General features: G+C 33.0%; 1 protein-coding gene across 2 annotated transcripts in view; it reads right to left on the bottom strand.

Moving 5' to 3' along the window:
* The window catches only part of TMTC3 (transmembrane O-mannosyltransferase targeting cadherins 3), an 83,706-nt gene that overhangs the window by 35,834 nt on the left and 34,932 nt on the right, over positions 1 to 12,940 (bottom strand). For both annotated transcript variants that reach the window (XM_069095123.1, XM_069095124.1), the window contains 6 exons: positions 11,238 to 11,456; positions 8,388 to 8,487; positions 5,684 to 5,799; positions 5,066 to 5,238; positions 3,458 to 3,710; positions 1,952 to 2,100 (listed from right to left, as the gene is read on the bottom strand). In XM_069095123.1, coding sequence (XP_068951224.1) covers positions 1,952 to 2,100; positions 3,458 to 3,710; positions 5,066 to 5,238; positions 5,684 to 5,799; positions 8,388 to 8,487; positions 11,238 to 11,456 — 1,010 coding nt within the window. The remainder of the gene's footprint in view (positions 1 to 1,951; positions 2,101 to 3,457; positions 3,711 to 5,065; positions 5,239 to 5,683; positions 5,800 to 8,387; positions 8,488 to 11,237; positions 11,457 to 12,940) is intronic.

The raw sequence follows: 12,940 nt of genomic DNA, 5'->3' as shown, positions 1-12,940 counted from the left end.
AATTATGAGATATGATTGCTAATCTAATGCTGGTGATTAAAAAAAAATTGGGGATTGTAAAGCTGCTACAAGATTACACATGAATAACACTGCTTCCATTTTCAAATGACAGACTGATACTCTTGAGTTTGATTCACAGACAAATTCTAGGACTTTTGTGATTTGTGAACACTTAGAGATGTGGTTATTATTATTATTATTTAAATTAAATTTTATTTTTACAAAGATCCACCTTCTCTTCCTCAACTTCTTCCCAAATCTCTATGACAAACGTTTATTGTCAAGTAAAACAAATTCCTACACTGTCCAAAAATATAAAAAACACAAAACAGAAAACCCTCAATCTGTGCTGAGTCTGTCACCTCTATCAGAAGGTGGGGAGCATGTTTCATCAAAAGTCCTCTCATAGGTGGTCACTGTGTTGATCAGAATACCTAAGTCTTTCAAAGTTGTTTGTCTTTACAATATTACTTTTAATGTATAAATTGTTCTCCAGGTTCTGTTCACTTTGAGATGTAGTGATTATTAAAAACCGGCATAGCTTCATGTCAGCTTATCCTTATTTTCTATAAATACTTTGTATATATTTGTATTCACTCCATTTACATTTACTCTCTCAATGTGTATGTGTGTGTGTGTACATACACACAGACACACACATGCTGCCTCTCCCATTAGAATGTCAGCTCCTTGACAGCAGGGATTGCTTAATCAATTGTATTTGTAACCCTAGCGTGTTGTTTGGTTCATAGTAGGTGCTTAATAGATGCCTGCTGATTGATTTTTCTTGTCACGATTACAAGAGCAATAACTGGGAAATGTCTAAAGTATGGTCTACCTGGATTACAGAGGAAGGCAGGTGATAAAAGTTTCTCATGCCATTTCTGTGGACAAGATGGAGAAATATGGGCTAGTGGGACTCAGAGCCATTTGAAGGATAAAACCCAGAGAACAGTGACTAAGCTTAATGTCCAACCTATAGATAGGCAGATTTCTAGAGTACCCAAGAAATCTGTCTTTGGCCTTTTTTGTTTAAAGTTTTTATCGATAAAGTGGATAAGGATAGATGGTAAGCTTGTCAAGTGTAAAGATGATACAAGTTTGACAGAACAGTTACCATAATGGACAACAGATTTAGTAACTAAAACTATCTAAAGGATCTCAATCGGCTAGAATGATGAAATTTAATAGAGTTGAGTCCTATATAGGTTCAAAACATCTACTACACAATTATAGGATGGATGACGGTAGGCAAGAATATGGGTGAAAAAGCTCTGACTTTTAGTGCATTCCAAAGCTCAGTATGTCAGCAGTGGGCACATGGTCACAGACCTAGCAGACAAGAGGCCACCAAAAAGTGTCCAAAGAAGGAACTATATCTGGGGATAAAGCCCTAAGCAGATACAAAGCCAGGAATGCTTTTTAGAAGGACTAGGGAGGTTAAACTGGAATAAATTATGTTAATAATAGTAAGCTGCTTTATCCAGGAACACCTATCTTTGATTTGAAAGGCAGCATAGTGTAAGATCTTGACTTTTCAACTTATGAAACATGTGTGACCTTAGGCAATTCATTTACTTTCTCATCATCAGTTTCTTCCTCTGTAAAATGAGGGAATCGAGTATATGATCTCTAAGAGTTATGATCCCCTAGATTTTGTGGCTCTAAGTCTGTGATCCTATTATCTGTAACATACACCAGTGAACAGTCAGTTCATTTCAGAGTCTAATATAAACATTTGGTCGGGGGTCTGAAAGAACCTCCAAAATTGGCAGAGCAAGCAGCTGAGGTAAATGACACAAATATTAAAGAAACTAATAAGCCCAAATATTAAAATAAAACTCAAAAGAATAGTTCTGGTATACCCCCACAGCCACTTTGAGATACTTGGGTCTGTCTGATTTATTTCTATGACTGGTAATCATCAAATGGAACTAAAATTTTAACTTACTTTCTTTTTGATAATTTCCGCCATCCATGAGCAACTAAAATACAGAATCCCATACTAGGTACATACAACACTCGCTCTGCAACCACAAATCCAACTGGGAAAAAGAGGTTTGATGCAGGAATAAAGGGCAATGCCATTAAACATAGTGCCTATAAAGAAAAATACCCAGAGATCTTGGTAAATTTAATTAGATCAATAAAATACTCAAACATATCTTTTTTATATCTGACTGAAATGATGTAGTGACTGTAAGACTAATAATAATGTGGAAGAGGTCCACATGAAAGCTACTTTAAAACTAAATGAACCAAGAGTGAGGATATTGCTAGGTCTAAGAAAATCTCATGACTTCCTGAAAGGGAGATTCAGGCTTCTTACAGTAACAGAATGCATAAAGTACATTTGAATATACTAAAAAGCAGAAATTGTAATTTCTACTCTATAAACATTTTACTTATTCAAGGAGCGCTTAAATTTAGGGTGGGCAGCTAGGTGGCGCAGTGAATAGAGCAGCGGCCCTGGAGTCAGGAGGACCTGAGTTCAAATTCGACCTCAGACACTTGACACAAAAAATAGCCATGTAACCTTGGGCAAATCACTTAACCCCAATTGCCCTCCAAAAAAAAAAAAAGGCAAAAAAAAATAAATTTAGGGTAATAATACCAGATTCGATATGAATTGCAGAAGTATTCACACAGTCCAATATCACTGGTGTTCTATGCAATCCATTGCTATAGACTTTTATTAAAACAAAAACTGAGAAAAGCAAGTATTTCCATTTTTACATGAGCACACAAATAAAAGTTCCTTACTAAATCTCAAAAACTTGATACATTTAACATATTTCTTTGACAAATAAAAGTTAAAAAATGGGAACAGCAAACTAGCACAGAAGATTAATAATAAAACATAAATTTTCTATTATATTTCTTAACTGCTTGGAGTAACCATATGATTATACTAAAACCTTGTACTGTGAAATAAATTTAATCCTTATTCTCTCTAAGGACTTGTGCATGTTCATCTCACTATTGTGTCATTATCTAGAGTAGCTAATTGAATGAATCAAAAGTAGGTCTGGCCTCAGAAGATTTGAGATAAAACTTATTTTTCTCTTTGCTTCAGGATTTGTAAAACAGATAGCTTTTATTCAGTCCTTTCAATTCTATAAGAGCAATAAAATACATAAATAAAACCAAAAGACTTTCATTAATTTTTTGTGAATGCATAATAATGAAAAAAAAAATGACAAGAAGAAATGTAAAACACCTTATATAGCTTTGTAGGTAAAACACCTAAAAACATGAAAGAGATACAGGGTGGTTCAGATAAGACAAAACCCTTGCCTTCATGGAACTACAATTTTAAATGATAAAAGGCACTGTTAAAAAACATCCTCTTTCATGAGTCGTCAGCTTTAATGTAGTTTAATAAAAAAAGGAATAATCATAAAAATAAGCAGTATAAGACATTAAAAAAACAAAACTATTAGTAAGAATTTCTTACCATTAACACAGTCTTTGAAGAATTACCAGGATATCGAACACTGAATACTAATAGTGACCCCAAAAAGCAAAAGAAAACAAATGTGGCAAGATTTCTAATGTCTAAAAAAGACTCTATAAGTGGTATTGTTCCCATTGTCCAATCACAGCACAGTTCTGAGGGGTTAAATAGAAGCCACGCATTGACAGGAAGGAGGTAGTTAAAAGTCAACTGCCTTGTAGGAGTTGGGCTTACAGCAGCTGGATTGTCAAACCTGGAAGTATGAGGAGAGAGAAAAAAGAAAGTTTCGAAACTATGCTTTCAAAGTTTTCAAAACAATTTATATAAACAAGAATTAAAACAAATATCTTAATTTTAAATAACAGTTTAAAAGTTTATTTTCTAAGTCAATGAGAAATCAGAACTCTTTATCACTTATATACTTCTTTTAAACTTTTTGTTTAAAACAAAAAATGAAAACCTAAAGTTTCTCTTCAGAAATTCCCTTTAAAAATGTACTAATATTAGTAAATACTATATAGCTAGAACCTACAATAAATACTTTCTCTGATGCTTAAAAGTCAGCATCCATGATACAACCCCTAAAATAATATTAGATGACATTTATGTACTGCTTTTAGATTTTCCAAATGCTTTATATAATTATCTCATTTGAACCTTAAGATAGCCCTGTGAGATATCATACCCATTTTATAGATATGGAAACTGAGACAGGAGGATAAAGTGATTTGCTGCAAATAGTAAGATCAGAGACAGTATAAGCATCCAGGTTTCTCTGCCTCCAAGTCCTGAACTTTATCAACTAGGCTACATTACCTCCCATGTAGTTTATTTAGTACAGTTAACTGATTAAACCATAAAGAATAAGCCCTTTTATAATGCACTTTAAAATATATGTGCACCACCCACCTCTAATCTAATTGCAATGATACACATTGTCACCACCTCCTCTCCTTTTTACACTAGAACACTGTTATGACTAAATTGCTTAGAAATTATTTTCACTTGCTGAATGCCATAAAGATACAGCCAACCAGTCTAAAATGAATTAACTAGCCAAAAGAAAGGCTCTAAGTTCAATAATGTAAAGAGGAAGCTGGCAGGTAATATCTGGATCATCTTTTGTATATTATTTTCTGTGGGTTTCCAACTGAAGATTTCAATGTTTAGTAGAACTTTTGAAGGAGACAGGATGTCTGGAATGAAAGGGTAACTGCTCTTCAATGGTAAGAAAGCTGTAACAGCTCAGCACTTCTCTAAATCACTTTTATTTAATTGGTGGAACACAGACACACACCAGAAAAATTCCTTATTCTATAAGATGATTTATTGTCAAGAATTCAGAGCTACAGAGCTTTCATAGCATTACAGTCAATTAGATGGGAGTCTGTTTAACAGAATTCTTGCTTATAAAGGCAGTTTGGTATTTCACTTAGAGCAAGTCAAATAGCACACTATAAGGCTACGCTATGAAAACTGATGTTTTTAAGAATAAGCAGTCACAAAATGCTTTTTTCAAATTGACAGTCTTTAATCCAAGTGTTTCTGAAATATTCATGACCATTTATAGTTGTAGCAATCTGCAAAACTTAAAAAGTATAAATTTACCTGGTAAATACTGGAAGTTGAGATTGAATAACCTGGACTCTGATCACAACAAGCAATAGTGTGCTGAACATTAAGACAATAAGTTTCAGTAATATCTGTAGCAGAGAAAAAGGAATACTGCCTTTTCCACGAAAAATCTGCATAGCAGTAGTATATAATAATGGCAGTGTATACTGGCAAGGAGAAAAGAGTTGAATAGTTAGCTTAATTCATTAACAAACTTAAAACATTAAACACTAGACTAAACACAAATTCAGATAGATACAAAATGTAACATTCACAGAGGTGGTTAGAAGAGGGCAGAAATTTTAAAATATGAGATGGGTTAAGTCTACAAATGTTGTAAGACAAAATAATTAAGGTCAATAATAAAAATATATTTTACAGAATTAGCCTTCAGTTTGAAATTGGCTCTAGCAATTACATCAATAAATTTTTAGTTAGTGAGGAAAAGAGTAGTAGTTTCTATTTTAAGACATCAAGCCACGTTGATTTTTTATTAAAAATAGAAATTAAAAATTGTTTTGTCTTAATTTATAGCAAGTTGAATACTATTGATTGAATACTATACAAAAATTTAACTGATTTGTTAAATAAAAAGTTTAGATTTCTACTTACTCCTTGTGCTATAAATACTTCATAGACACAGCAAATGCCCACGACAGTGACGCCTTGCTCTTTACATAATGTAGCAATAGCTACTAGAATCACAGTCAATGCAATTGGAGTCCATACTATAAGGAACAAAAACACTTTATGAAATAATGTGACAACAGCAGAAGAATAACTTGGATTTGACTGCTACTTGTGATTAGTGAAAAAGGCCCCAACATACTTCTATAAGCCCTATGTAGCATACTGCCCCCAAAGCCACCTTGTTTAATATGTAATAAATATTTCAATTTTATGAGAAGCCTTCAATTTAACTTAGATAGGAATTTTAAATGTGTTATACTTCTATTCTAAATTGCAAAGAGAGCTTGCAGTAGAGGACTGGGCTCATTCAAACACTGCCATACAAAACTGGCTGATACTTGACCTCTTAGTGCTCCCATACAACTCTCTTAAATAAAAATTTCTTGGGGCAGCTAGGTGGTGCAGTGAATGGAACACTGGCCCTGGAGTCAGGAGTTCAAATCTGCCCTCAGGTGCTGTGTGACCTTAGGCAAGTCACTTAACCCCAACTGCCCTGCCTTCCCCCCTCCAAAAAGCAAATAAATAAAAATCCCTCTTCCCCTCCAACAATTTATCAATGAAGAAAATTAGGCTTCAGTAATATGGGCATATTTATGAGAGGAAAGGACCTTATAGAGGCCCTGACAAATGGATAAATATGGAAGAGAGCAGAAAAGATATTTTAGAAATAAAAAACCTGTTTGCTTTTGACCAAACGATTCCACTGTTGGGCATACATCCTAAAGAGGTCAGCAAGAGAAAGGTCCAATATTTGCTAAAATATTCATGCAAAGAAGCAGAATCAAAGTGTCTGATTGATAAACAACTGAACAAACTGTGCAACATATTGGAAAATTATTGTGAAATAAGAAATGACAGTGAGAAAGGATTCAGAAAAATCTAGGAAGAGACACATGGACAAATGGATACAGCGGAATAAACAGAACCAGAAGAATAAACACAATTTCTACAACAATGTAAATTACAAGATCATGAAAAGGAAGTGAACTAAAAACTAATAATATGCCCCTAAAGGGCATGGTCCAGGAGAACAGAATGTTGCATCATTAATGTATCCATTTAGGGGTAACTTTCTTTGACACAAAAGAATGTGCTGTCTGGAAGGAGGCAGCAGGGTGGTATAGCATGGGAAGCATATCCAGAAATGACTGATATAAAACCAAAAAATAAAACGTATTGAAACAAAACGAAATATGTTTTCCAGAAGTGATCTTTGGTGAAGGAGATAACATAGGAACACGTGCAGAAGGAATGAGAACAGCAAGTTCAGTTTTTATAATGAGACCTATGTGACCTAACAGAAAGGTGGGCATCAAGAAGTAACAGCAAATATGGTACAGTGGAGACAAATTACAAAAGGCTCCAAGAGTCAAGTATAGGAACAGTGAATCTTGTATTTCCTAAGAATTAAGCAACATATGTAAATAAGCAAAGACCTCAAATGATGCAGAAAAAAATACTGATAGACTGGAGTAGCCAATCAACCAATTACTGCACATCAAGGCAGTAATTTACTATCAAATTAGAAACAATCATTGTTATATGGGCAGATCTATATAGCTAAAATTCTATGTAATTCTGCATGAACTGAATCAGTATTTCTCCGTGTGCCTGAATTACATAAAAAATTATAGTTTTTACATGTGGATCTTAGTCATGTCCTCACTAGCCAGCGAATGTTGGTAGAATTATTTGGCTACTCTGGGCTTCAGTTTCTTCATCTATCAACAAAATCATTATCTTAAAAAAAGATTTGCACTGAAAATTCTATAAACTACTTCTAGTGATTTCACTGATATGTGAGTTAGATTTAGTAAAGGAAATAAAACCATCACAGTTTTATGTGCTTATTCATTTTTCTAGCCTTAAAGTCCCTTCCAGCTCTAAAACTGTATGATTCCAAGTTGATTTTACACATAAGCCATTCTTGATCATTTGTCCAAACTAAGAGTGGGATAGTGGCATGTCTAATTCAAAAGTGAAGATAACATCCAAGTCCTTCCTATTTGCCTTTCAAATGCTTGACACATTATTCTGCAGTATATATTCAACAAAATCAGTTTGTATTCTGCCAAGTACAAAATTTCTGAAAAGATCACAATGTTTCTAATATGTTGAATAAATAGCAGAATATCATTGTGAAATAAAAAATGCTGTTAATAAGCATATGAAGTAAAACCCAAATTAATTTTTCTTGACATATGGGTGATACCACATTTTAATTTATGTCAGCTATATGTAGCTCACTTCAAATGTATATACACAGCAGATTTTCAAAGAATCAAAAAGAACCTGCATCAGAGAGTACATCCAGCACTATTACCTCAGTATTATGGCTAAAGGAAAGCAATAAAGGTTAAATTATTGCACCATATAGAGATATTTAAAAATAAAGCTGGGAATAAGACTAAAAGCATTTAAATCATAGGACATTTCCATATAGCACAGGTTTTATGTTATGAGAAAATATATATATTCAGATATGCTTTTAATATGGAAAATATGGCATTCTTCTGTTGCTTTAATGATAAATCCAAAAGCAGCATGCATGTTAAAGCAATTCTTGTATCCTCTTAAAAATATTGTTCTTTACTATTCTACAGTCAAAGAAAGCATAGACATTTACCTATGGTATTATTTGGACCTTTAGATTTTGTGTATGACAAAAAGGCAGTTAGAAAAAAGATCGATGATAAAAGTTCTGCTCTTCCTACAACACCTGTTACCTAGAACAGAAAGGAAGACAGAAGAGAAAACCAATTATTAAGCAATGCCTTGAAAACCTGCTTTTCCAAAAAAAATTACAATGCCATAAATGTTAGCATTCTTCGAGTGCCCTCATGTGGCGAGTGCCCATAACTTCGACTTACTCAAATTATTCTTGTCTAAAATATATGTGTTTTAGGGTTAAACACATCTTTAAGATTTAGCATTAGGGACATTGACATTAGGGACCAAACTCTTTACTTTTTTTTTTAATACTTTAACTATACAGACATCTTCCTTGGAACATGAAACTGAGTAACAAGGCAACCAAGTCTAAAGCTAGCAAAAATCAAGTTTTCTAATGGAAGATTCTAATCACAGATGTGTATTGTATTAAAAAAATCTAATATGAAAATCAGAATTAAAAAATATTAGCAATCATTATCCAAACTGAAAAAGGATTCTTTCTTTTTTTAAGAGGATTAAACGTAGGTTCCTTTAAATAATGAGCTGCTCCACTCCATTCAAGTGTGACTTTTACACCACTCTTTAGAAACATATCCTCTTGACTCAAGTGAGATAAAATAATATATATGAAGTCTCTGAAGCACTGTCATAAATGTTAACTTTTCTTCCTGTTATTTTAGCTATAAAGATATGAATAATCATTAAAGTATCATTGCATCAGAGTTTTAGCAAATACCACCTCACTTTTCCTGAGGCCATTTTTTCCAAAAATCTCCTCAATGATGAGAATTAGGAAGAAAGAACCAAAGTGTCTCAGCAGTTAAAACAGATGTTAGAAAATCCATACACTAAAGATTCCATGCATTGTACATAACAGTACTTAACAAATACCTGTTGAATTGATGAAGTGAATATATCATATTGCAAAAAAGGACCTTCATTTTAGACATAATTCTGCAAGCTTGGTTAGTCTGATTTCTCAGCTCATGGAAGATTTAAAAGAAAACACTAATAACTTACATTTATATACTGCTTTAAGATATCTAATATTTTTTCTTAAGATAATCCTGTGAAGTAGGGAGTATATATATATATATAATCTCCATTTTACATCTGAGAAAAATGAGGTCTGGAAGGGTTAAGTGACTTGCCAACAATCACACAGTTAAATAAATTTGGGACTTGAACTCTGACTCCAAGTTCAGGACTGTTGGAGACAAAAGGGATGCCAGAGATCACTTAGTCTAATTCTTTCATTTTACAGATGAGGAAACTGGAATTAAACTTTAAGTATGAAACAGATTGTGGGACAATACTTCATAGTACAGGTGAAGTAACCTGAGTTAACCCACCATCACCAATGATAACTATTGTCAGCTGGGGGGACTATGGAACAGACATGAAGCAGGGTGAGTTTACTTTGCTCCTAGGGAAACTGACTAGAAATTCAACCAGGAGCTCTTTGAGTAAGGTTCACTGTTGGGCAGATCTCTTTTAAGATACAGAAACTTTTTATTGCCTGCTTTAGGTTTTTCAGTAATAGAACTGTTTCACTTGGACCCTCAGACCCTGATTCACAGTAGCTATAAAAACCCCTCCAGGGATAAACAGTACCTGGCCAAGACTGAAGAATGCTGACCACTGAATAATAATGAGCAATTTAATGAAGTTTTTATTTTCAAGTCTAATGGTTTTTAAGTAAAACTGTTCTGATTAAAAGTTACTATAGTATTTCTAATTACTTTTCTTTGGCATTAGCCAGATCTGGCATAGAGGCATTTGCCAGTGAATACAGTGCTAGGCTGGAGGGAAGAGGATTTAGATCCTATTCAGGCCTTAAATACATATTAGCTATAACTCAGGGGCAATATTGCAAAGAACTCTGTTGGCACCAGAACTGAAGTCTGAGATCTACACTGGTAGAGGGGATTCCTAATGCTGATTGTAAGTTACAGTGTCAACCGTGAGATTTTAAAAGATAATTGATAATTTTAAAAAAAGTTTAGAAAAAAGGAGACCTCTATTAGTTTTAATATAATAGTATTTGTTATTTTACTACTGGTGTGACTATTTTATTTGTTATCCCCAGTACCTGGAACACACTAGTTGCTTAATCAATGCTTGTTGATTAAGATTTAGGTTAATAACAGAAAACCCAGTAAAGCTTTTTAAAGATATGAATCAAATCTTAGTCTATTTAAGCATGCGTGCTCTACTTATTACCTACAGAGAGGAAAGTTATTGGATATAAACAAGAACTATATATGCTCACTAACTATCTCGTATACGGCCCCTTCAATACCTGGCTACATAATAGTCTGAAAACATTAACAATATTAATCAGGACAGTTTTTAAAATGGCCACCCCATTTTCAGAACATACCACTGCTGAACTGAAAAATGACTTTTATTTTTACTGTTAAAAATATTAGGCAAATTAAATTTACTACAATGTGTATATATTAATTATTTTTATCAAATGCCTTTTGTTTTCGGGTCTGAATAAATTAAATGAATTATAGTGACTTATTCCAAGGATTATATACATATTAAAATGTAGCAAGTATAATTCATTACTTTGCCTAGAAGTTTTTCATCTGATTACACCAACTTAGAGACTAGCATTTTGTCTCCTCAAATAGTAACATCTAAATGTGTCAGGGAAAAAAATCTTTCAAATTTTTTTTTCTTGAAGAAATATTTTATTATAAACATAAAATGCTACTGGAAATTCATTTTTAAGCTTCAAAGAAGAAAAAAATCAATAAGGATAAAAAAAATATATATTTTTAGGTTTACCTACCGCTTCTGTGTGTATAGGGTGCACAGCAAACATCAAGGAGGCAATTATACTACTCCTGGAGTCCAGAAATAATTTGCAGACTTTAAGGAAGACCACACTAACCACAGCATGAAAAATTAGATTTAGCAGGTGATAAGATACTGGTTTTAACTCACTATATAAATAGTTTAAACGAAATGTCAGAACTGTTAAAGGACGGTAAGATTTGTGACTTCTTTCCTAAAAGGGAAAAAAAATACATTTAATTATTTAGTTTTATTTGGTCATAATTTCAAATTTACATATAGCATGACCACTACACGTTCAAAGGTACTTTGTTACTTACTTAGCTAAGGCTAAGGAAGATCAATATAATTTTTTAAAGCAATAGTAATCATCACTGAACAACCAGAATTCTTCTAAAGACAAGAAAATTCATGTAGTAAGCTATTTTAACCTGTTTAGAAGTCCTTTTTTTTTTCCTTTTCAAACTAAGTTTTAGAAGCTAAACTACTTATATTCAAAATACTTTTCAGAATGATATTTCGAATGAAGGCAGAGAGTGAACAGTAAAGGAAGGAGAATAGAAATTCTTCTTTACCAGATATGGAGATAAGAAATGTGGGACTAAAATCAGATAAAAATGATGTCAAGCAGTTTCTAGTGCCTAGCACAATAAAAGAGACTAAATGTCTGTTGAATGAAAACACAGGTTAAGACTTTCTATGAATTATGGATGAAATATATATAAGCAAGAGAGTCAGATAATTTCTGGTTCAATTTCTAAAAGGAGGTAGTGTGAAGAAAAGAAAGTGTACTAGGTAAGGAATAGTGACAAGGAAATAAAGTAGGTGTATAGAAAATAAAGAGGCATACTGGCAAATAGTAATATATTAAAGGTACTGTCCAAAGGCAAAGGATAAGGTGCTTTATAAAAATATCTCTATGGAGCATGAAGATGAACACAAACAAATCGAAGTCACTAAATGGTGCATGCACAAAGATTAATTCAGACATAATAAGCTTAGTACATTGAGATCAAGTAACTTTGTATTGTTATTGTGAGGCTTACCTAAACTTTTGAACAAATGTCTGCATGAAGCAGTTAATTCTTAATGCTAACAAAATGTCCAAGTCTTTATTTCAATAAAATTATAAGAAGATAAATGTCCTTATGACTGTTGCTTTTCAGATAAGTAATAATATATATCAAAGTATATTAACATCCTCTTTCTATTATACTGCAAGATCACAGAACAGTGATTATTTCATTCTTTGTATTTGTACCCCTAATACTTAGCACAGTGCTTAACAGTAGACACTTAAAAAATCTTTGCCAATTATTAATGGTCATGGTGAGAAAGCAGAAAAACTTAATTAACCAAATTTTCCATAAAGACAAAGACTAAAAATACATTTATGCCCATTGCTGTCAAAATGCAACAGGGCTAAGGTGGTTGGCAACAACATCTTTCTGAAAGCTTAAAAGACAGATATGTTTCCACTTAACATGGCTGCTTACCATTTTTTTTTCTTAGTGAAAAAAGCACTGGATTTGGTAAAAGAGATAGGTTCAAATTCCAACTCTACTACTTAATGCTTGTGTGATACTGCCTGGAAAAGTTATAACCCATTTTAGGCCTCAGTTACATCTTTAGTAAAATTAGAAAGTAGGTCTAGATTATTTGTGAGTCTACTCATAGTCACTACTATAATTCAAGCAA

This window comes from Petaurus breviceps, unplaced genomic scaffold (genome assembly GCF_028583685.1).
Source record: "Petaurus breviceps papuanus isolate PSGF00001 unplaced genomic scaffold, PetGlider_PUasm1.0 225, whole genome shotgun sequence".
NCBI lineage: Eukaryota > Metazoa > Chordata > Mammalia > Diprotodontia > Petauridae > Petaurus > Petaurus breviceps.
The sequence above is the reverse complement of the archived record's forward strand: the minus strand, read 5'-3'. Positions and strand labels throughout refer to the sequence as shown.